The 20,879-nt window shown below is 39.5% G+C and overlaps 2 protein-coding genes across 2 annotated transcripts; one reads left to right on the top strand and one right to left on the bottom strand.

Annotated features, from left to right (window-relative positions):
* Positions 1-1,615: 1,615 nt before the first annotated feature.
* Positions 1,616-4,801, bottom strand: med10 (mediator complex subunit 10). The gene is made up of 4 exons (XM_026942149.3): positions 4,454-4,801; positions 2,921-3,004; positions 2,134-2,236; positions 1,616-1,947 (listed from the first exon to the last, which is right to left on the bottom strand). Exons 1-4 carry the CDS (start codon positions 4,573-4,575, stop codon positions 1,852-1,854), a joined length of 405 nt encoding a protein of 134 aa, XP_026797950.1. The 5' UTR covers positions 4,576-4,801; the 3' UTR covers positions 1,616-1,851.
* Positions 4,802-5,215: 414 nt separating this feature from the next.
* ube2ql1 (ubiquitin-conjugating enzyme E2Q family-like 1) lies at positions 5,216-20,031 on the top strand. The gene is made up of 3 exons (XM_026942124.3): positions 5,216-5,532; positions 5,702-6,596; positions 15,877-20,031. Exons 2-3 carry the CDS (start codon positions 5,913-5,915, stop codon positions 16,006-16,008), a joined length of 816 nt encoding a protein of 271 aa, XP_026797925.1. The 5' UTR covers positions 5,216-5,532; positions 5,702-5,912; the 3' UTR covers positions 16,009-20,031.
* The last annotated feature ends 848 nt before the right edge of the window (positions 20,032-20,879 follow it).

The raw sequence follows: 20,879 nt of genomic DNA, 5'->3' as shown, positions 1-20,879 counted from the left end.
TATAGTAACAGCTAATTCACTTTTATGATGGATGCTTTAAGCATAATAATAAAAAACTGCTTAAAGAGTTTCCTTTTTAAAAACAATGAAAAATATTTGTACAAATTTTCTGATATGGTAATATTTTCTGTGAAAGGACATTAAATATTTTTGGAAGGAGTCTCTACTGTAACAGTCAGAAGTAACATTTTCATAAGTCTTCAGGGTTTTGTGGTTTCTCAGTAATGTTAAACCGACAAAACCTATGTGCTGTTCTTGAATAAATTTTAAAAAATTAATTGTTAACAAATTGCTGTGGGATAAGAGAAATAAAACACTTCAGGACAAGCTTTTATAGGAAAATAATCAACGTTGGGATGGGAACAGTAAATCAACTTCGTATCAGGCCACATCACACCACACTGAAACTGATTATTTTCCTAGAACAGCACTCCCCGTAACAAGTGTTTTATTCCTCACTAATTGTTCGTTCATCTAAATTGGTTAATACTTATCTGTATTTGATTTCTAAAAACTAAAAAAAAAAATAATGACCTACATGACAAAGACTCCTTAGATTGTGCAGTATAACCAGGACTAGACCCTAAGTGGAGATCAGCTCTGCAATCATGAGCAGCTGGAGTGGACTTTAAAACTCAGTGGAATGAAATCGGGCAGGGGCAAATCATCTCATACAGATCCGATGAGTAAATAAAGCTCCTGTTCACATACGTAAGATTCAAAGAAGTAAATACTGCCTCAGAATACAGCAGAAATAAAACATGACAGGGCATGCTGTTTTAGGAAAATAATTAACAGTGGGCTAGTGTGATGTGGCCAACATGAAGCAGAAACGTTGAACAGTTTATAGTTATATTGCAGTCGTTGCCTCACCAGATTCTCTTTTCTCTTAAGGTTCATATGTGTAACAAAAAAAAAAAAAAAAAAAAAAAACCTTCCTGTGTCTGAAAACATTAGAGCTTTACTTCTGAATGTTCCAAAGTGCTGACACTGGAGACTCCTTCCAAAAATCCTCACAGAAAACGTCACCATATCAACTATTACACACTTTTAAATCCGTTTACGCAGAACGTCCACCACACAAGTGCATGTGTAAGCTGTTACTATAGAAATGATGTATTAGAACGAGAGCATTAATAGAAACCTGTGATTTGCCTTGTAGCAGGAAATACTGTGTATACACAACTGGTATAAAGTCTTTTAACAGTTCGCCCACCACCGGCTAACAAAATGACACACTAACTCAATATTAAAAAAAGATACTGAGCGTTTGAACATCTCTGCTTTGCAACTACACATTCCTGTGTGAATGAGAGAAATGTTAGCGAAGGACACTCAACAGAAATCCTGCTTTGATAGTCTTATTGCTTGCGTCATCACACCGTGCCGTCTGTGTGTAAGAGAGCAGCTCTTCAGTCCAGAATAATAACTAAGCACTACTGCCACTGAATGCATGGCCCAAGGATTTAAGTGAGAAATTGTTTGAAATTTAGTGAGATATGGTTTCAGCCAATGTTGCAGGCAAAATGTGCAAATATGCTTCCTTATGCATGGTATTTTTTACTATCAGTTCTCTAAACATTGTTGAGAAATAATAACACAGCTTTATAGTACATTACAATAATTATTTCTTTAATAATACAAAGGCAAAAGTAAATTACAATCCATTACACACAAAAAAAAACTGTTCAAATTGTTCCGTTACACAGACGCAATATCTCTGAGAAATACAAATGCAAATATAAACATTGAAAAAGCTGTAGAAATGTAAAGCATGATCGATGCTCTGAACTGTAGAAAATGTGTGAATATGGAAATATGTACAAATTGGCTTCACTGCTTTTCTGGTGACTATGATGGAGGATCGTCTCCGTGAATCGCCTTATATTTGGCCATTTCTTCAGGAAAAACCTTCCCCAGCTCAGCGATGAGGAGACTTTTAAACTTCTGTAAAGAAATGTGAAGAGATGTTTTAAGAGGGGAGTTTTAAAGAATTCATCAGTGCTCCACCTGTGTACCTTTTCATCAAATACATCAATGCTCCATCTGTGTACCTTATATCTCACTAGAGAATATAATCATTCGGTTTTAAGTGAAAGTGAAGTGAAATATGATGTTAAAGTGTTGCCTCACCGTCATGGTGTCAATCTTCCCTTTCACCTGTTCATTTTTTGCCAAGGCTCGCTCCAAACACTCTTTTGTGTAAAGCTGAGGATTGCGGCCCTGATCAATGTATCTGTGGAGAAATATTAAAACGATACTCGTAAAATTAAGGAAGAGCATAATTCATGTCTGATTTTAGTTACTGGAGAAATCGAGTGCAAAAAAGTCATACAAGTTTTCCAAAACGCATGTTGGAGGCTCAGCAAACATGCACGAAAAGGTTCTCTGGTCTGATGAGACAAACACTGAACTATTTGGTCATGATACAAAGCGCTATGTTCAACAGAAACCCAACACTGCTCATCACCCTGAGAGTACCCATCGCTACTGTGAAGCACGGTGGCGGTAGCATCAAGTTGTGGGGAAGTTTTTTTTATCAGCAGGGAGTGAGAAATTGGTCAGGGTTGAGAGTATGGAGTCAAATATAGGGTAATCCTAGAAGCAAATCTGTTCCAATCAAGTCTGCAAGAGACTTGAGACTGGGGTGAAGGTTCACCTTCCAACAGGATAACCATATAACCAATAACCATAAGCATACTACTAGTGCTACACTGGAGTGTTCCAAAACCAAGAACATAAATGGGTCAGAATGACCCAGTCAAAGCCCAGACCCCAATCTGATTGAGAATCTGTAGAAAGACCTGAAAAATTCTGTTCACCAAAAGTGTCCATCCAAACTGACAGAGCAAATTTTCCAAGAAAAATGCCCAAAGCTGACAAGAGAGATATTTCCCAGTGTAAGTTAAGTGTTACTCACTCAAATGCCTCCAACGGTACGTGGATGTCGTTAAGCTGTTGCCGGCACTTCTCAATATCCTGCAGTCCTGTGATCATCAGATTCCTGAAAAACAAGCAACATAACAGCTGTATTTTAAATGGGATTAAACAGTAGACCTACAGTCTTCTATTCATGCTGACTGGAATTAATTCAGAAATGTGAGTTTGTAGCAACATATCTGCCAGCTTTTTTAACGACTTTATTTTAAAAAGTGCCTAGAGACAAATCTAGCAACTTTTTGAGCAGAACTTTTTTTCAGCACTAATCACGGATCACCACTGTTCCCACGGACCAATCACTAACGCCCCTTCTTCCCAACGACCAATCACTGATCACCATTGTATCTCCCACTCACACATACTTTGTTCTTCATTTTAAACTCTCTCCTTGGCTAAACTAACAAATAATCAAAGCCAATTACTTCATGTTTCTGACTACTTACTACCACTGCTTCATTTTGTCTGTGTTCTTGACAGAAATGACACTATTTTGTAAATACATAAATAGTGGTGCCATGACCCTTAAAAAAAAATCCCACAATGCACTGCAAAAACCAGGGCGCATCGATGCTCACTATGTTCCCTTACTGGAAATGACGTCATATTTTCTGAAGCCTCTCAGCTTGAAAAAAATTGGCAGACAAACTCTCAGCCAACTTCGTCTACAAATGTAAGCAGCTTGTTATCGTTGTTGTGGCTCTCAAATGATTACTTACGTTAGAGATTTTTAACTTTATTTGATGTTCTATATACGGTTTGTTTGAGTCTAATGACTTTTAAGTGTTTACAAATTTTCGATCCTGCTTCAGTATCATGACAAATGCATGTGATTACGATAACAAATTTATATGACATATAATGTCAGAAAGATATCGGTCCTCCCTGTTGTTGATAAACGCCAGTGGTGATGTTTTACAAGGCGAATACATAGTCATGTCACCAGAAATTGAGTCATCAGTGTCCCAATGATTAGTGAGCCAGGGTTTGAGCCAGGGTCCTTACCAGCACCCGAACTCGTGTACACAATGATTCACCACCTAGGGAACTGATTGAGACGCACCCTAATTTTGTTCCTGTAAGGAGAAAGTTATTATCTATTGTTTTCTAATCAGATTAAACTACTCTAAGTGTCTTCAGAAAATCTTCCTCCTTCATGTTTTGATATGCAAATAAATCACAACGACTTAATGAATATGCAAATTTGTTTATTACGTCATCTGGCGACTTCTAGGGCCTTTTTGAGCATGGATTAGCTACTTCCCCCTGAAAAGTGTTGGCGTCACTGTCACAGTGTTACATGATGTTACTATTCCTCATTTACAGGGAAAATTAGCTGACGATAGCTAGCGATTTTCCACAAAACAACAAAACAGCTTCTTAATGGTTAATATACTGCAGTAGGAAGAAAGTAGATGTCTTTAGTTTATATTATATTTAAGATTAATCCATTTATATCAGGAATATAGAGATATATTTGTGATCCAGCCTTCAAAAGCGCTACATCACAGCTTACAGTTTCTGATTGAGTCCTGTTTGGCTGCTCGGTTGAAAATCGCTGACGATAATTCCCAGCTGTCGTATATTTTCGATAAATTTCTCCAGATGCTCTTCAAGATTGTCAAACTTCTCAGCCATGTTGAGAAAAAATACACCTACACATGAAGAAGAAATTACAATAAAACGTCCACAAAAATCGGAGTATCTAAAAAATGGCCTGTAAGCTTCTTGGTGGTACACTTTCCGGCAATGTACGAGCCAATCGGGGACCGGAACTGTGAGTTGTCTTGGTAACGGCAACGGAGTTAACGTAAAGCGTTTCGAATTGCTGCAAAGTGTCGTCAGAAGGAAAATAAGGCAAACAATGAGCGCTGATGTAGAGAAAAAGTCTCTTTTTTGTTAGTAATTTATCATTTGTAAACAACACAGGACAGAAGAGTGGAGTGAAAATTGTTTTAAATCCATGAACCCACCATTCATCGCAATGAATTAATCCGCGTTTATATAAAACGGTCTATATTTACATTTACGCCACATTAATAATTTCATACATGAACCCAAATATAACCGAAAGTTTAAATGAAACCTAACTCCGAGATTTAGGAATTTAAATGACTCCAATTACTCGCCAGATTCCACCAAGAATAGAAGAAAAGGGGTGAGGGGGGTCGGCTAGGACTGAATTCCAAATGCAACCCTACACCCTACCCAAGTGCACTACGTAGTACACGACGTAAATAGCGCATGCACCCTACATAGTGCAGTCGGAAGTGGATTGGGATGCAGCCAGGACAGCTGATGCACTGGAAGCCCGACCCTCCTCCCAGCCTTCACATTTCGTACCCCACACTTGATTATTCATTCCGTCCAGGTACAAACGAGCAGTCGGGCAGCGCTGGTGCGTTTACGACTGTATGTGTGTGTGTGTGTGGGAGAGAGGGAGAGAGAGAGAGCTTGTCGGACTGGTTTACTGCAAGCGACATTACAGGGCTGCGTTAAGGGCTTAAGCTCGCTCAGAGCAGATCAGATCTGGATTAAGCAAGGGGAGATTGGATCTATTTCGAAGCGTAAGGCATCGAGATAATACGAGCAGGGGTAAGTAATGGACGCTTTGATTAATGCTGGTGTTGTGAGCTGTAATAGACAATGAGAAGGTCCGCAGGCTGCTGCAGCCATAATGACCGCGCACTCACTGACGCACTGGGTTTAAATGTCCACATCGAAAACTCACTCCTGTATTCACTGATGTTGTGTTTGATTTCAGCTCTGTGGGATGATGCACTGAAAGCGGGCTGCTCTCAGGCGCCCAGCGGTCATCATCCTCATCCTCATCACCATCCTCCTCCTCCTCATCATCATCTCCTGCGCCTGCAGTGAGAACAGATCCTGGTGCATTGTGGTCACCATCACGTAACCATCGGGAGAGCTGCGGAATCCCCCCCTTTCCTTTTTCTCCCCCCAGAAAGGACGGCGTGATGGCCACTCTTCTGAGAAAGATCGGTCTGATCCGCTTGCACGACCGAGACACAGAAGACCCCAAGCACCATCCGAAAGGGACTAAGCAAGGGAATCAGAAAAACAGCACCAAGCACTGTCACCAAAACGAGACGAACATCCTGAGCACCCCAGAAATCAAGGCCAAGCGCTCGGACGTCTCCGCCAAAGACAAAGCTCCTGCGAAGGACAAGCCGAGCAAGGAGACGAAGGAGAAGCAGCAGACGGGAAGCGCGAAGTCGAGCGCGAGCTCCGTGCCACCGCTGGCGCCCAACAGGCAGCACTGCGCGCAGGTGAGGACGCGGCGCCTCATGAAGGAGCTGCAGGAGATCCGGCGCCTGGGAGACGACTTCATCACGGTGGAGCTCGCCGACGACAACCTGTACGACTGGAACGTCAAGCTGCACCAGGTGGACAAGGACTCGGCGCTGTGGCAGGACATGAAGGAGACCAACACCGAGTACATCCTGCTCAACATCTCCTTCCCCGACAATTTCCCGTTCTCGCCGCCGTTCGTGCGCGTGCTCACGCCGAGGCTGGAGAACGGCTACGTGCTGGACGGAGGAGCCATATGCATGGAGCTGCTGACGCCGCGCGGCTGGTCCAGCGCCTACACCGTGGAGGCCGTGATGAGGCAGTTCGCCGCCAGCCTCGTCAAAGGACAGGTGAGAAGCAGGCTTGTGCAAGACCTTTCAGGGGAAAGTCACTAATGCATGCTCAGAAAAAGTCCTCGGATGACGCAATGGACTAATTTGCGTATATAGTGGCCATTATGATCATTTGCATGTTGAAACGTTGAATGAGAGAAGGAAGAGTTTCTGAAGACAGATAGAAAAGATAGTTTTATCAGAATAGAAAATAATTTTCAGCTTATTTCCTGTACAGATAAGTCCTCTTTGGTCATGGCACTACAAACCAATTATTTACGTATTTACAAAATAAAGAATATTGTAATTTCTATCAAGAATGCTGACCAGGAGAAGCAGTGAATAGTCCAGAAACAGACATGAAGCAAACAGGTGCAGATGGAATAACTTGCATTTATTACTTTATTACTAAGTATCACCAAGAAAAGAGTTTAAAACGGGAAACAAAACTGTGTGTGTGTGTGACATTCAACAGCAATCAGTGATTGGTTGTTGGTAACAACGATGATCAGTGATTGGTTGTTGGGAACAATGGTGATCAGTAATTGGTTGTTTGGAACAGTGGTAATCAGTGATTGGTTGTTGGAAAAATGGTGAGTGGTGGTGAGTCAAGTAAACCTGCTCTAGTATAACAGCGCAGCTGTGATGTGAGCTGTATCGAGTGCAGGACAATGTCTAACGTCTGCTCGAAAAGTCACTAGGCTCTTTTTTTAAATAATCTGGCTAGAGGGGTCTAAAAAGTCACCAAATCTACTGAAAAAGTCATTGGCAACACTAAAGAGAAGATGTTCCAGGTTCATGAGTGTAGATCATATTGTTGTGTTTTCGCTCTCTGTCACATGATTTGTTGCTTTGCATTCATGGGAGTATAGACAGAATTGTATTGTTTATGCCATCTGTCTCTAAGAGGAGGACAGAGTGTGCTTTGGCTTTATCAGGGTAGAGTCTGCATTGCATTGTTTATGCCATCTGCTTTTAAGGTTTTTTTCTTGTGTACAGGTGTGACCGTGCTTCTGATTTGTAGGTGTACATTAGAACTTACAAGAAATAAAGGCACCAAGCTGCTGGCATGGCAGTATCGAGAGTACATCTATAAAAATAATTTAAGGTACATAATTGAACATTAAAGACAACTGATGTATCTTTTAAAGCAAGATGCACCACATGAACCTTCCAAAAGAGGTCCCTTTGATGGTACCAGCCCAGAGACAAGGAAAAGCATAGATTGTTACTCGAAGGTGAAAGCTCCACATATTATGAGTGTAGAGACCACAAGCTTATTTACGCCACCTGTCTTACTTAAGAGGACAAAGAAAGGCTATATTGCAGATTCACAGGTTTAGACGTTTCACAACTTCCTTTCAACCCTTCGTCAGTTTAACCCAAATGAGTGATGAAACATCTATATGACTAAACCACAAGTCTAGTGCTGAGTGACCTGAATGACCTTGATGGACATCCATTGTATTGTTTATGCTGGGTGTCTCACAAAAGTTTCCTTTAGTCCCAACAGGTAAGCAGTAAACTGTAAAGGAATGAATAACAATACGAAAATGTACAAATTTGTTGTTAAAATGTAACAGCATAAAGTTATCCCTATTTCCTTATATTATAAGCATCTTTTCATGTTTTCTTCACACGAAGGTGAATGCCCATCCACTGGACTTAAAGCTGCACTGTGTAACTTTTTTGTTACAAAATTAAAGAACTAGCATTGTTGAGTCAAATTATTGAGCACCTTGTGTGTGGAAAGCTTAAAATATTCAGTGAAAGAGAGAGTGATCGAGATGAATTTAGAGGCTTTTTTTATATACTTGTACATCAAACATAATCACAGATATGGCATATGCCAAAACATATTGCTGCCACAACCTTGGTGCTTGAGTATGTCATGAATATGTATTAGCAAACATCACATTAGGGATGTGTAACAGAACTGATGCTGTGTTATGTACTTCCACACGTTGCTTGCAATAACGTTTCTACCAGAAAAACCTCAGAATGTTACAAAATGCAGCTTTAATACTATAGTATGGCATGCAGATGGAGGATTTGTGCTGCACAGACATTTGTAAAGAATGTGACTGGCAGTTTGGAAGGTACACGAAAAATAGCAGAAGGGCAAAGATGCTGAGTAACCTCGCCAATGTCTTTCTTTCAAGGTGTCTAAAAATGCTTTAGCATGCCAAATTTACAGCACACGGCCTCTCGCCTTTATTGCCTGAAGCATTCAAGGGCAATTACCAATCTAGACAGTGCTGACACAACAGAGTCCCGGAGGAGCTAAAACAGAGATATGGCTGTGCGTTTTTATCACGAGGGTTAATAATGAGCTTTTTTTTTAATGACCTTCTTCTGCAGACATTATTTACAATAATTATACAACAGTGCTCTAGATTAGAGCTTACCCTTTATTTGTAGGCTTTTGTTTCTTGTATAAATTGTTGCTTTATTATTCTACAATAATCATGAAATGCTGCTGCGGTAGCCGAGCTTGTAAATATGATTATTTGGCTGGAGTCCTCTGTGGCTTTAAGGCTTTGGGGTACAATTTGATGAATCTGATTGGTTGCTCTAGAGGCTGAAGCTTTAATAGTGAATTTCTGTGCTGCACAAACGAGGTTCTTTGATGTTCAGAGAAAAAAGCAGTGATAGAATTCCGGAACAGAAAGTCGTCATTGATCTTATGTTCACTTGAAAGACAGCGCTGTTGCTTTGATTTCCTTTGTGTAGTTTAGCCCAGATGGAACTTGAAAAATCATGGCATGGGATTTTGGCTGATAAGCCAAAAGTACTGTTTTTTTCTGTGTTGTTTTAGGAAAACAAATTTAGATCTCCTCCATCAGAAAGGTCTGCTGTGTGTGTTTTTCTTGGTCCTGTTTATTGATGACACAGTCCTGTCAGCATCACGTCAAGAGCAGACATACACTCAACATCTTGATGATGTGTTGTTTAAGTAAGAAGAATAAGAAGTCATCAACAATTACAATTTTTATTGTTTATTAAAGACATACTTCTTTCCATTTATAGTTACATTTAAAGGATGAAATATACTTGCTTTCAACTACGTGTGTGCACATGCAAGAAGGCTACCACTCATATTCTGTGGTCATTTGGAGCGCAGCTTGTGCACGTTCCCAGAAATTAATGCTACGCATCCACATGGTGCAATACCAACGTACATAGCGGGGGCAGTATAGCACCATGTGACACCGTGTCCAGAACTGACTAAACAAGCATTGTGTCTCAAATTGCAAACACATGTACTATTCTAGACCGTTATTAAGTACAAGCACTAACCAGGTTTCCTGTTACGGTTAGTGTTTCAATTTTAAAAAACCCTCACCTAGACTTCCAACCTACGGAAAGGTCTGTTTTACGTACCGGTCTTCTGGATTTTCTAGTTTAATAAATGCGTTTGATTTGAGACGCAGCTCATGACAGCAATCACAATGACGGCAGAAATGTTTCGGTGTCGTTAACTTTTGCTGGGCGTGAAATTGCTGAACATTATAGCTCAACTTGGAAACCAGGTGAAAAGGGATGTTTTGGCTCTGACATTCCATCTGGTGGATGTCTCTTTTAATCCTGCAGGTTAAAAAAAAAAAAACTACGCAGGCGAGTGTTTGACAAATGCCGCTCATGTTGCCACTGCTTCTGCACGCACATGAAAAGTCATGCATCAAGTAACCCAGCCTTAACGTTGTTGAATGTCCTTTAAAAAAGTCACTTCCTGTTATCACTTATGTCATAGCAGCTATAAACAGTCATTCCCTCACCAGCCTATCTTTTTTTCTCTCTTGAAGTTAAGACAAAAATTGTCACGTAACCAAGAAAGTGGAAGGTACAAACCCTTCTCGAAGACTTTCCCATGGTGGAAAACTGTAACAAAGCACTGACACTGGAGACTCCTTCCATAAAACTTAAATAAATACCTTCTTACTGAAAACTTCACTATGTCAACAATCATACATCTTTCTTATATAACACTTTTATAATCTGTTTGTTATTAGGTTTAGATTATATGGCATGTCCACCATACAAACTCCCTGTGTTAGCTGTTATTATAGAAAGAATAACGTGTTAATACAAGCGCATTGATATAAACCTTGCAGCCTGGACTACTGTCAGAGCTGAATTCTGACCAATCAGATTTGAGAATTCAGCAGAGCTGTGGCATAAGCAGCATTACTAAAATCCCTCTGCCTCATGTAGGTTATATAACAAATGCAGCTTCCCACAATGCAACTCTATGCATTGACTGATCTTCATTCAGAGGATTACCCGTCTGGGTTTACTCTGAGGCGCTCGATACAAACTGAACTAACACTGAACCGACACTGGTGGTGCTGCAGGACATAACCCGTGGACAGACCTTAAAAAGATCCATTCCCACTATCCTCTCTCTCCACTTCCTTGGCAAGATGGAGTGCTATGTGGCTTAATTAGGGTTTATTTAGACCCCTTTAATCCAAAAATCACAGGCTTTTGTGAGCTGAATCGGGATCCTCTCCTCTCAAGTGAGTGCGCTGAGTTACTTCTGGGCCATTACACTCTGAGAGCCTGTAGCGAGAGTGAGCTATTTCTGTCTCTTATATCAGAGCTGGCATGGGTACGACCCTGAGACTCGGGCATCACACACCGCCACACTGCCGCACACACACATATCCAGTCGGTCTATTAGCTCATGAGCCGAGCACATCGATTAATACAGGCTGCAGAGTACTGCTTAATATAACTGCTATTCATTTTTATGATGAGTATCATATTCCGAATCGTTTATGAAGCAAAATTACGGAAGCATTTCATATTTATCCAGTTGCAATATGTCATCTGTCAGGTTACTATTACAAAGCGGACACCTTTTGCATTTATAAGAATAACAAACACTTCAACAACTGAAGAATAAGCTGTAGTTTAATCATTTTTGCCACAGACCCAACTAAATGATACAGAATAGCAATTAAATAATGAAACCTAAATCTTTGTGGAACTTATTAACTGCTCACTCTCAGATCATAATGAGACTCGAAATGAGTGTGTTATTAAAGGCAGGTGCACTTGGAGGGTAAAAACTTATAGATAAAACCTCATACATGGTGCTAGTATTAACAGTAAAACATAAATATGTGGTATGCCTAATTAGAGTGATTAAAAAAATGGACTTTTTCCAATTAGATTACGTCTAGATTCTAGATGCTCAATTCACTTTCCTGATTCCTGAATGTTTAAAGATGATTGGACAGAAGTATCTTTTTATTCTCCACTTTTAATTCAAAACAGATCTGTTCAGGGGACATGGCACTAGTCAAAAAGTAACCACTTCCCATCATCTTGTTTATAGACATAAACTGCTCATTAATGGTTAAGTATTAAAAGGGAACAGTTGTTGTTATTCAGTCATGTTAGTCGATTATCTGGATTCTGGATTATCTGGTTTTCTAAACAAGGAAATTTATGTAACTGTAGTTTCACAAATTTTAGCTAAATACCCTTGCTGTATAGGCTATGTTCTCTTACATTATATTTATTTACTGGAACCACAAGAGATTTTAAATTTCTGATCTTTTCACACACCCCAAACCCCAAAACAGTGTCAAAGTTTAGATTTTGTGTTATATTAGCAAAACATTTCCTTCCCAAGTTCATCTTTTCACTTGTTTTTAACTTGGGCTTTAGATTTAATCCATTCAATTCAGTTGAACAATCAGTTAAACTCGTAGATGTACCAAGGCAGTGGAACCACGACTCTGTTCTGTACAAGACATCTGGGCTGTTGCACTTAGACAGCTCATAGAAATAGCAATGTAGTCTCCTGCATTAGCGCTGGCATGGATCCAACCCAGAGCCTCGTGCATCTCATCTCTGCCATGTCATTGTCAAACACCCTGAGTAGAATGTGTGTTTGTGTGCGTGTAATAAATCAAGTCTTTTTGTCCCACATAGACGGTTTCAGGATGCATAGTGTATATTTCACATACTTCTGCTGGATTGATAAGACTATTATTAATAAAATTGCTGCCATATTATTGGCCTGTCATCAAGTTGAACATGTTCTTCGATCAACATTCGTCTAATGTCATCAGTGTTGATCTACTCTTCATCCAGTTCAGACGAGAAATTGTGTAGCTCTGCAGTTAGGTTTATAAACGTGAGGAGTTCAAGCACTTAGTGGCTTGTATGCATAGCTAGCTAGCTAATGAAAATACTGCAGGCTAGATAGCTACAAACACAAAGTCAAACTTTATTTACATTAACGATGAAACAGCTACAATATTTTCAATAAATTCTGTCCAATTCTTTATCTGCTTATTTTGAAAGGAATGTTTAAAGCTAGCTATGAACACAAACTACTAAAAGAGCTTGATTGCTGTTAGAGGATCAGGCGCACGGTGATGACATCACAGGGCAGGGACTGGTCAAAAGGAATGTGGTATCAGATCCAGCAAAGGGATGTTAATCCAGGAACATATCCTGATTTGAGGAATGATGTTCAACGGATATTAATTGTAAATGGAATAGAAGTGTGTAGAAGTGAAATGATGATTTATGATTTAAAGAAATGATCTTTACAATACTTATACTAAAACTTTGAATATCAGCCAATATCAGTTCAATGATGCAGTCTGTTTAACTTTTCTCTTCTGACATCACAACCAACATAATAGCATCTCTCACATGTGCTAGCTACCTGGGGTGTAACGATCAGGCGATTTGCAACGACGGTCGATGATTGTATTATAGCGACTTCAGTGGTATCATTAAATATTGAATCATTGCCTTAAGATGATATTGAATCTATTGTATCATGTGGAAGTCTGAGGTTTACCCCCTACTAGCTACTCACTGTTGTCAAGGTAGCTTGGTGTTCTTGTTATTATTGCGTACGTTACTTTATATTGCTGTATATTACGTTGCAATACAAGCAATTCAGTGATGTTTCTTGCAAGATTTGTAGCAATATTGGATCGAATTCGTTCCTTTCTCCAATCCAGTATTTTTTTGCTGAAACCTAACCGATATCAATACTGGATATCGGATCTGTGCCATCTCTAGAACTGCCCAAAATGATTGCTGTAGAAATCCATAAGCCTCATCTATATTCTCCATATGTCTGTACAGTATGTGGGTCAGAGCAGTGGCATGTATTAAATATTTTACAGACCAGAAGGTGCATATACTCTCAAACTCACTAATCATTACTCTTCATTATGTTGCCTTTTCTTGATAAATGATCAAGAATAGGGTCACATTTTCCACTGGCATTGCTCTTAAACCACTTTGTCTCTATTACACATCAGGATCAGATTAACGTGATATGGCAGCGCATAGAATTACGCCGTTGCTTTCAACACAAAACTCTCCTAATGATCAGAATGACCTGTGAGGCACTGTCCACTATTTACTTGGATGTCTCTGAGGTGGTCAAACACATTCCCGAGGATCTTCAGATTCTCCTCAGTATGTTTCTGAATCTGATCGCGCTCAGTGAGCAAAGGGAAGAATGGTATGTGAAACAGACGTTTGAAGGTACTTTAAGTGTCAGTGAGTGTAGCAGCTGTAAGCCGAGAGTGGGGTTTTGCTTCAGCGCTCATTCAAGTCAGGTGTTAAAAGGGGCCAGTGCCTGAAGATTAGTTTACTCAGGATCATTAGCTCTTCTCCATGACGATGCTACATTTGTGGATACTTATTTTATCCAAAGAGATGTAAACGTGAAGCAGAAGCTTGTCCACAGACAACAGAGAAGAGATCAGTAGCGTTGGGCAATGTGATGCTATAATATTAATATTGTAATAAATTACGTCATAATATACTGTGTTTTTTTAAAGGTTTTTAAGTAAGGAATAAGACACGACAGGGCATGCTGTTAAAGGAACATAATCAGCAATGAGATAGTGAAGCTGACGTTGATTATTTTCCATTAACAGCATGTCCAGATATGTTTTATTCCTCTTTATCAGATTCCTTTTTATCAGTTTCTAGCTCCATTTAATGTTGTGGAACATGTGTGAAACAAATTAGCTCCTGTTATTGCTTACAGGAAATTAGGCTACTACTTAGAAAAATTCACCATATCAACAATTACACAGATAAAAAAAAAAAAAAAAACACAAATGTTTAGCGTCCACCGTACAAGTCCCTGTGTAAGTAGTTGCTATAGAAACAATAATGTATTAGAATGAGTACATTAATAAAAACCTGTGAAAATTAATCAACACCTTTTGTCTAATCAGAATCGAGAATTCAGCAGTGCCATAGTATAATAACAACTACAAACCCTGAAAGCAGCTATTTTGAGATTAAAAATGTATTTTTTTTAACACATCTTTTTTTTTTTTTTTACGAATGCAACACTACTGTTTTGCTAGTGATGTGTTAGCAAACCTATATATTGTATATCATATAAATGTCATTTTGTGTATCATAGAAATGGAAAGTATGCTGACAGTATTTCTGGGTGGACCTGATCCTGCTCCTCCTACCTGGGCAGAGTCAAACTAAAAGTCCAGGGGATGGAGACAACTCAGTGTGTTTCGGACAGGATAAGTGTGTTTGTTGTTCTTGCGTTGTACAGCATCTCATGTGTTAAGGTTAGGGCTTAGGCTTATAGGAGGAGTTAGACCACTCCTGAGTTTTTTGGTTCTGCAATGAGAACTATCTAATAGAAGTTGAAGAGCAAAAGTCCTCTTAAATGTCATTTTTCTGGCTCTCGATTGGCACAACAGAAAAGCTGCCGTCTTATCATTGGGAAATCACATTCAAATCTTTACTGTGCCACAGCAATCCATGGCAAAGAGCCAATAGAGCAAAACTGGCCATACCCTCTGGGTGGGAGGGATGGCATACCCTCTCTCAACTGTCAGTCAGAGCAACACCAAATAATAGTGGACATCTGTGAATTCAAGTATGTGGAAGGGGGCGGATAGTGCTTTCCTCCGAGTGTGTTACACTGTCCTGTGTCTGCAAGGTGCGGAAGTTAGCATCGGGTCTTGGAGGAAGCATGTGTTAGCTTCACCCTCACCTGCTGATAGCTGTCGTATGATAGGGGAGAGCTGGCTGGTGGGTGGAGAAATGTTTGTTTTGTATTGATCTTGTAATAGAATGAACATTAATTATAAAAACGAGTGTGGTTTCTCGTTCTCTAAATCCCACCTCTGCTCCTCAAGTCACCTTTCCAGCAAAGATATCTGTACACTTACTGAAAGTCAATCTGTTCTGTTACTGTCCAGTCTCATTATTAAATTTGTGGTTTATAACCAGCTTTTGAGTGTTGTTTCTTTTTTTGTCCCCTACCTAGGGCCGGATCTGCAGGAAAGCAGGAAAGTCCAAGAAGGCCTTCAGTCGCAAGGAAGCCGAAGCCACGTTCAAGAGCCTCGTGAAGACCCATGAGAAGTACGGCTGGGTTTCTCCTCCCGTTTCTGACGGCTGAGGAGCTTGCTGTCTCCACATCTTCCCCTTTCCCTCTCCACGCAGCTTTCTCCAGTTTCTCACCTCCAAACATTCTTTTGTTTAAAAAAAAGAGGTATCATCTCACACTGTATGTCGATGACTCTTCATTCGGTCGTCTGCCATTGTTCACTAAGGTGCCATGGACCACTCGCTCGCCGTGACATCACATTTCTAAACGATGAATGGATACTACTAACATGTTTGGCTAAAGGCAGTGAACGAAGCCCTGGGGAAAGTAATTGGGACAGACCCCAACCCTCACGCTGACTCTGTACCTCTCGATCACTCGATACCTCTCTGTGTTTATCAGTGTGTTCATGTCAGTCCCTTCCTCCTCCATCTCTTCTTCTTCCTCTTCCTCTTATTCTCTGTTTTCTCTTTACTGTTTTAGAGATGATGACACATTGCACTGAACGCCATCAGACTTTCTTTCATTTACATGCATTGTAACGATATTTAATAGCAAGGCAGATGGGTGCAGTACATTTGAGGTTCAGTTTTGCCTGTTCTTCTTCAACTGTGCTATTTTTTTCATGGTTTCAATGCAACATGAAGATTGTAATTTATGTGGAGCTGTGCTCTCTCTCTATCTCTCTCTTTCTCTCTCTCTCACTCTCTCTCTCTATGCGCGTGGCTAAATTTAGACATCACTGTGTTGCATAGCTGGTGATTGATTTCTCGTGGAGATGATTTTAAAAAAACACTCGTTGCTTATGCAGAGGTACTGTAAAGATTAAAGAGTGGTAGTGAGCCATTCTTGCGAATCATTATCATTAGTATTATTACATTTTTTTCTTGGAGAAGACCAAAAGCATTGAATTTCAATGATGTTGATACCAGATGGCAGAACTGAATGTCAGAGTCTCAGAGCATGAGTGTGCGTGTGGTGTGTACACAGTAGGAGCAGATTCACATCCATGATGCTTTTTAGAAATGTGCATGAGCCTTTTGCGATAAATTTAGTGGCCTCAGAGAAGCCAGAATCTGATTAGCATCTTTTTTTTTTTCTTTTTTTGGATTTCTCTGTGAGACGAAAAATACATTTGGAGACTGAATGTACCCGTCTCTGGTCCTGCTTACAATGAGACATGCCCCAGATCCAATGACTTCTTCCATTTCTCAGTGCACAGGCAGTGAAATGTCTAACAACTCAGGCCTCAGCTTCAATCACATTAAAATGCTCAGTCTGCTTTAACTTTTTTTTTATAACTACAGACTGATAATAAAAGGCTAATTAAAATGGACTGAAAGGGATGGGTTGTTTGTTTAGCAGTGTGTATTAGTATTTATTGGCTGCCTCTCCAAATATCAGCATTAATCCTGAATGCAATGAGACATGATGTCTGTAAGCACCTTTAAGTACGCAATTCAAAGGAAAACTCCACCCTTGCATATTAATATTTATAATTAACATTGATCTTCAATGGAAACCACAATATATTTTGAGGTTTTGTGTTGTTTTGTTTTGTTTTAGTTTAGTTTAAACATCAACCCTACCCTTTCGTCGACATGTTAGTCAATTTTCACTTTGGTTAAAGAGTTCCTTCATTACCCACAATGCTGTTCAGCTACCTGCTAATAGTGGTGTCTTGGGGAATTATGGTGCATTCAATTTAACTCGGAAGTGGGAAGTCGGAACTCGGAATTGCGTCACTTTTTACCTCAGTGCATTCGAGCTACAAGGTGGGGAAAAGCTAACCAGCTAACATTAGCGATTTGAGGGATATATATTTACCTCCACAAAACAGCGAACTCTATAGTCAATTTTATAGATTTAACAACTAATATGTCTGTATGTTGACTGACCTAAAGCAAATACTTGTATATACTGTATAACTCGTTTAAAAACTCGTTCAAAGAAGTGCTACTTTGTTTACTGGTGATGCTGTGAGCAGCCATGTTGATATGATGTCATGTGCTGAACTCGGGGTTGAAGACACCTTCCTGACTTTCCGAGTAGGAATTCTGAGTTGAGGGGGGTTTTCTTTGGTTTTTCCTAGTTGGAGGTTGGAAACTCAGAGGTACAAGCTTTAGTCAAAGGCAGCATTAGTCCTCACTTCATCTCTACCTAAAGAGAGTGATGGTCTGTCCAACTCTCTCATCTATTCATCTGTACACTGTGCTCAAACACTATCAGCTTCCAAAGCTTCAACTTCCATGCTAATCGCACTTGACATCTTGTAGATTGCTAACTAATTGAGCTGACCAACTGCGTCGTATAGCTGTGCTAACGTCTTCACTACTTCCATGTTGGATTTCTTATTAATAAGACTGAGAACAGTGACTAACCGTTAGGAGCTAACAGCAAACCTGAGCATTACCGCCTATATCTGAGATTATGGATATTTTCTCCAATTTAACACCATTTAACACCAGCTTCTTAGAGGAATAATGAAAACACAGCACCAACCAAGAACTTAGCACCAGAATCAATTAAGACATCACACATATTTCAATATAAACCTATTTAACATGTTTGAGGCTGGAGTTTTCCTTTATAACAAGTTCTTGAGTGCTTCATATGACAAATTGAGTGTGGAAGCAGTCTGTGCCTTCTACATCTCGCACTTCCTGGTTTATGTGACTGCACGCTTCGCAGCAGAAAGCCTGATTATAGCCTCCGGTGCCTCGGGGAACATTAAATGTCATAAGGGAAGCTGCTAATTAACATGACATTTGACAAAAAAAGGAAAGCGGTGAATAAATTCTAGACCCTCAGAGTTTGACGATGCCCTTTCAGGCAGGATGATGCAGGTTCGCCATGTGACTCAGACCATCTATGCGTCGAAAAGATCCCAGAGTGCAAATGGGCTCTCGAGAAGATTCAATTGCTGAATTCAGGTCTGTCATGTCAAGGCATGATCCGAGCCCAGACGTGTGTCTTCGTGTCACGCCAAAGGTTAAGAATTCAGAAGCAGAAATGAAGTGTTTAGAGCAGATGTACTTATTTGTGGAGGGAAAAGTTTGAGAGAGGAAAGATCACCTGTGTTGATCAGTTCTTTCTCCTGTTTTAAAAATGAAATGAAATATGTATTCATTATTTCGTGACTTTGTCCAAACACTTTTTTCAGCATCATTTGTTTTACATGAAACAAAAAAGGGATCTACAACAAGTGCTAAAAGGCAAATGTAAGTTATAATTGCCTTTAATTGAGTTATTATAATCCAGTCTCAGTTACCACAAGCCTTTGTGGATTTTACTTGATGATGTGTGTATCGCAGCAGGGATTAAAAGCATCATTACGCTGCTTGTGTCACGACTTATTCCAGCCTTTTCCATCTGGTAAAAAACAAGATCTCATCACGCTCTTGGTCTTCTCCAGTCTCCGTTTGGACAGTCCTTTGAAAAAGTGCTCGTGTGTGTATTCCTTATGGATTTAGCGAGAGGAGATACTATAAACAGCGACTAATTATCACGATATCTCGAACGTGGATGTTTGCCGGCTTTAAGAGCATACTTTTGTGACATAGCCTAGACTGGTAGATTGCAGACACTAACCGAGTTAAATGTCCAAACAAGTGAGATGACTCTATTGTATTATATCTGCATGTGGTCTGTGATTGTTAGCTAGCCATTTTTTAGAGAAAAGCCAGAAAAATATGGAGAAAATACGAAAAAAAAAAATGTTTTTTTCCCTGTTATTGTCCGTTTCTTTTTTGTTTTCATTAATGTCTAAAATGTCAGATTGTGTTATATGAATGTTTTGTGTTTTAATTTATTTGTGGTTTGCCAAAATGACGATTTGGAAGCATGTTGCAGGTATTGTCACTGATCCAAAAAAAAAAAAGTGGAAAAAAAAGCAAAACAAAAAAGCAGAATGATATGTACCTGAATTGAAGGAAGCGCCTAATTATGTGTAGTGATCTCAGGCTCCAGCGTGGAAGGAATAAAAGGAGGGATGAATTGTATTTTCAAGACTGCACAAGCAACATCACTGGACACAATGGGAGCAAAACCAAACAGGAATGTGCAATAAATGCTGTAGGCTTATTCAAACCTGCACCTCTGTTTGTGCTTGTGTTGTTTGTGTTCACCTTCGCTCTGTCGTTCAGCACTGGTCAGTATACCAGTAGAACTTTCAAAATGGATCTTGCAAGTCTGATCTTATGCTGCTAATCGTTTACACAATACTTAAAATGTGCAGTATTGTTCTTATGGTCACTTAAGGTTAAGTAGTTGTCTTGTAGCTGTGTGGATCCATGATTCCAGTGCCATTTAGTTCCCATGGTTAAATTTAATAGGCCAAACTAACACAAACTAACACTTCATATGCAACTAGCTATGTAGGTATGCTAGTCAGATCACTCTTTAATGCAGTTCACCTTCCTGAAACACAATGGTCAATGCAATAATACTTTCTGTCTTTCTTTTTTTTATTATTATTATTATTCTTTTATTTTTTATTTTTTTGCTAAAATATTTTATAGTAAACCATGACTTCTAATTACCATCATTCAGACTAGTCCTGTAGCCAAGAGTTTGCGTATGCCACTTGCTAGCTAGCATTAGTTAGTTAGCTAGCTAGCAAGGTACATTAGTCAGCTTATTCTTCAATACAAGAGGTAATATTTTAGAAAAAACTAAACAATATAAATCATAAACCATCACTTGAATGTAATATTGTGCTGAAAGAGGAATATGTTAACTCCTAGCTGCTAATGTTGTAGCTATCATTTTCAGTCACATTTGTGTCCGACAGTAGTTGAGCTAAGATAATATTTCTTCATGGGCAGTGTATGCAACTTAGTTAGCTAACTATGCTACTCAGCTCCACTCTTTTTATGAGCTATGAAAATCATATGAGGTTAAAAAAAACAAAAAAAACATTTATTTCATTGGAAGGCAATATA

Source organism: Pangasianodon hypophthalmus, chromosome 29 (assembly GCF_027358585.1).
Source record: "Pangasianodon hypophthalmus isolate fPanHyp1 chromosome 29, fPanHyp1.pri, whole genome shotgun sequence".
Lineage (NCBI taxonomy): Eukaryota > Metazoa > Chordata > Actinopteri > Siluriformes > Pangasiidae > Pangasianodon > Pangasianodon hypophthalmus.
The sequence above is the reverse complement of the archived record's forward strand: the minus strand, read 5'-3'. Positions and strand labels throughout refer to the sequence as shown.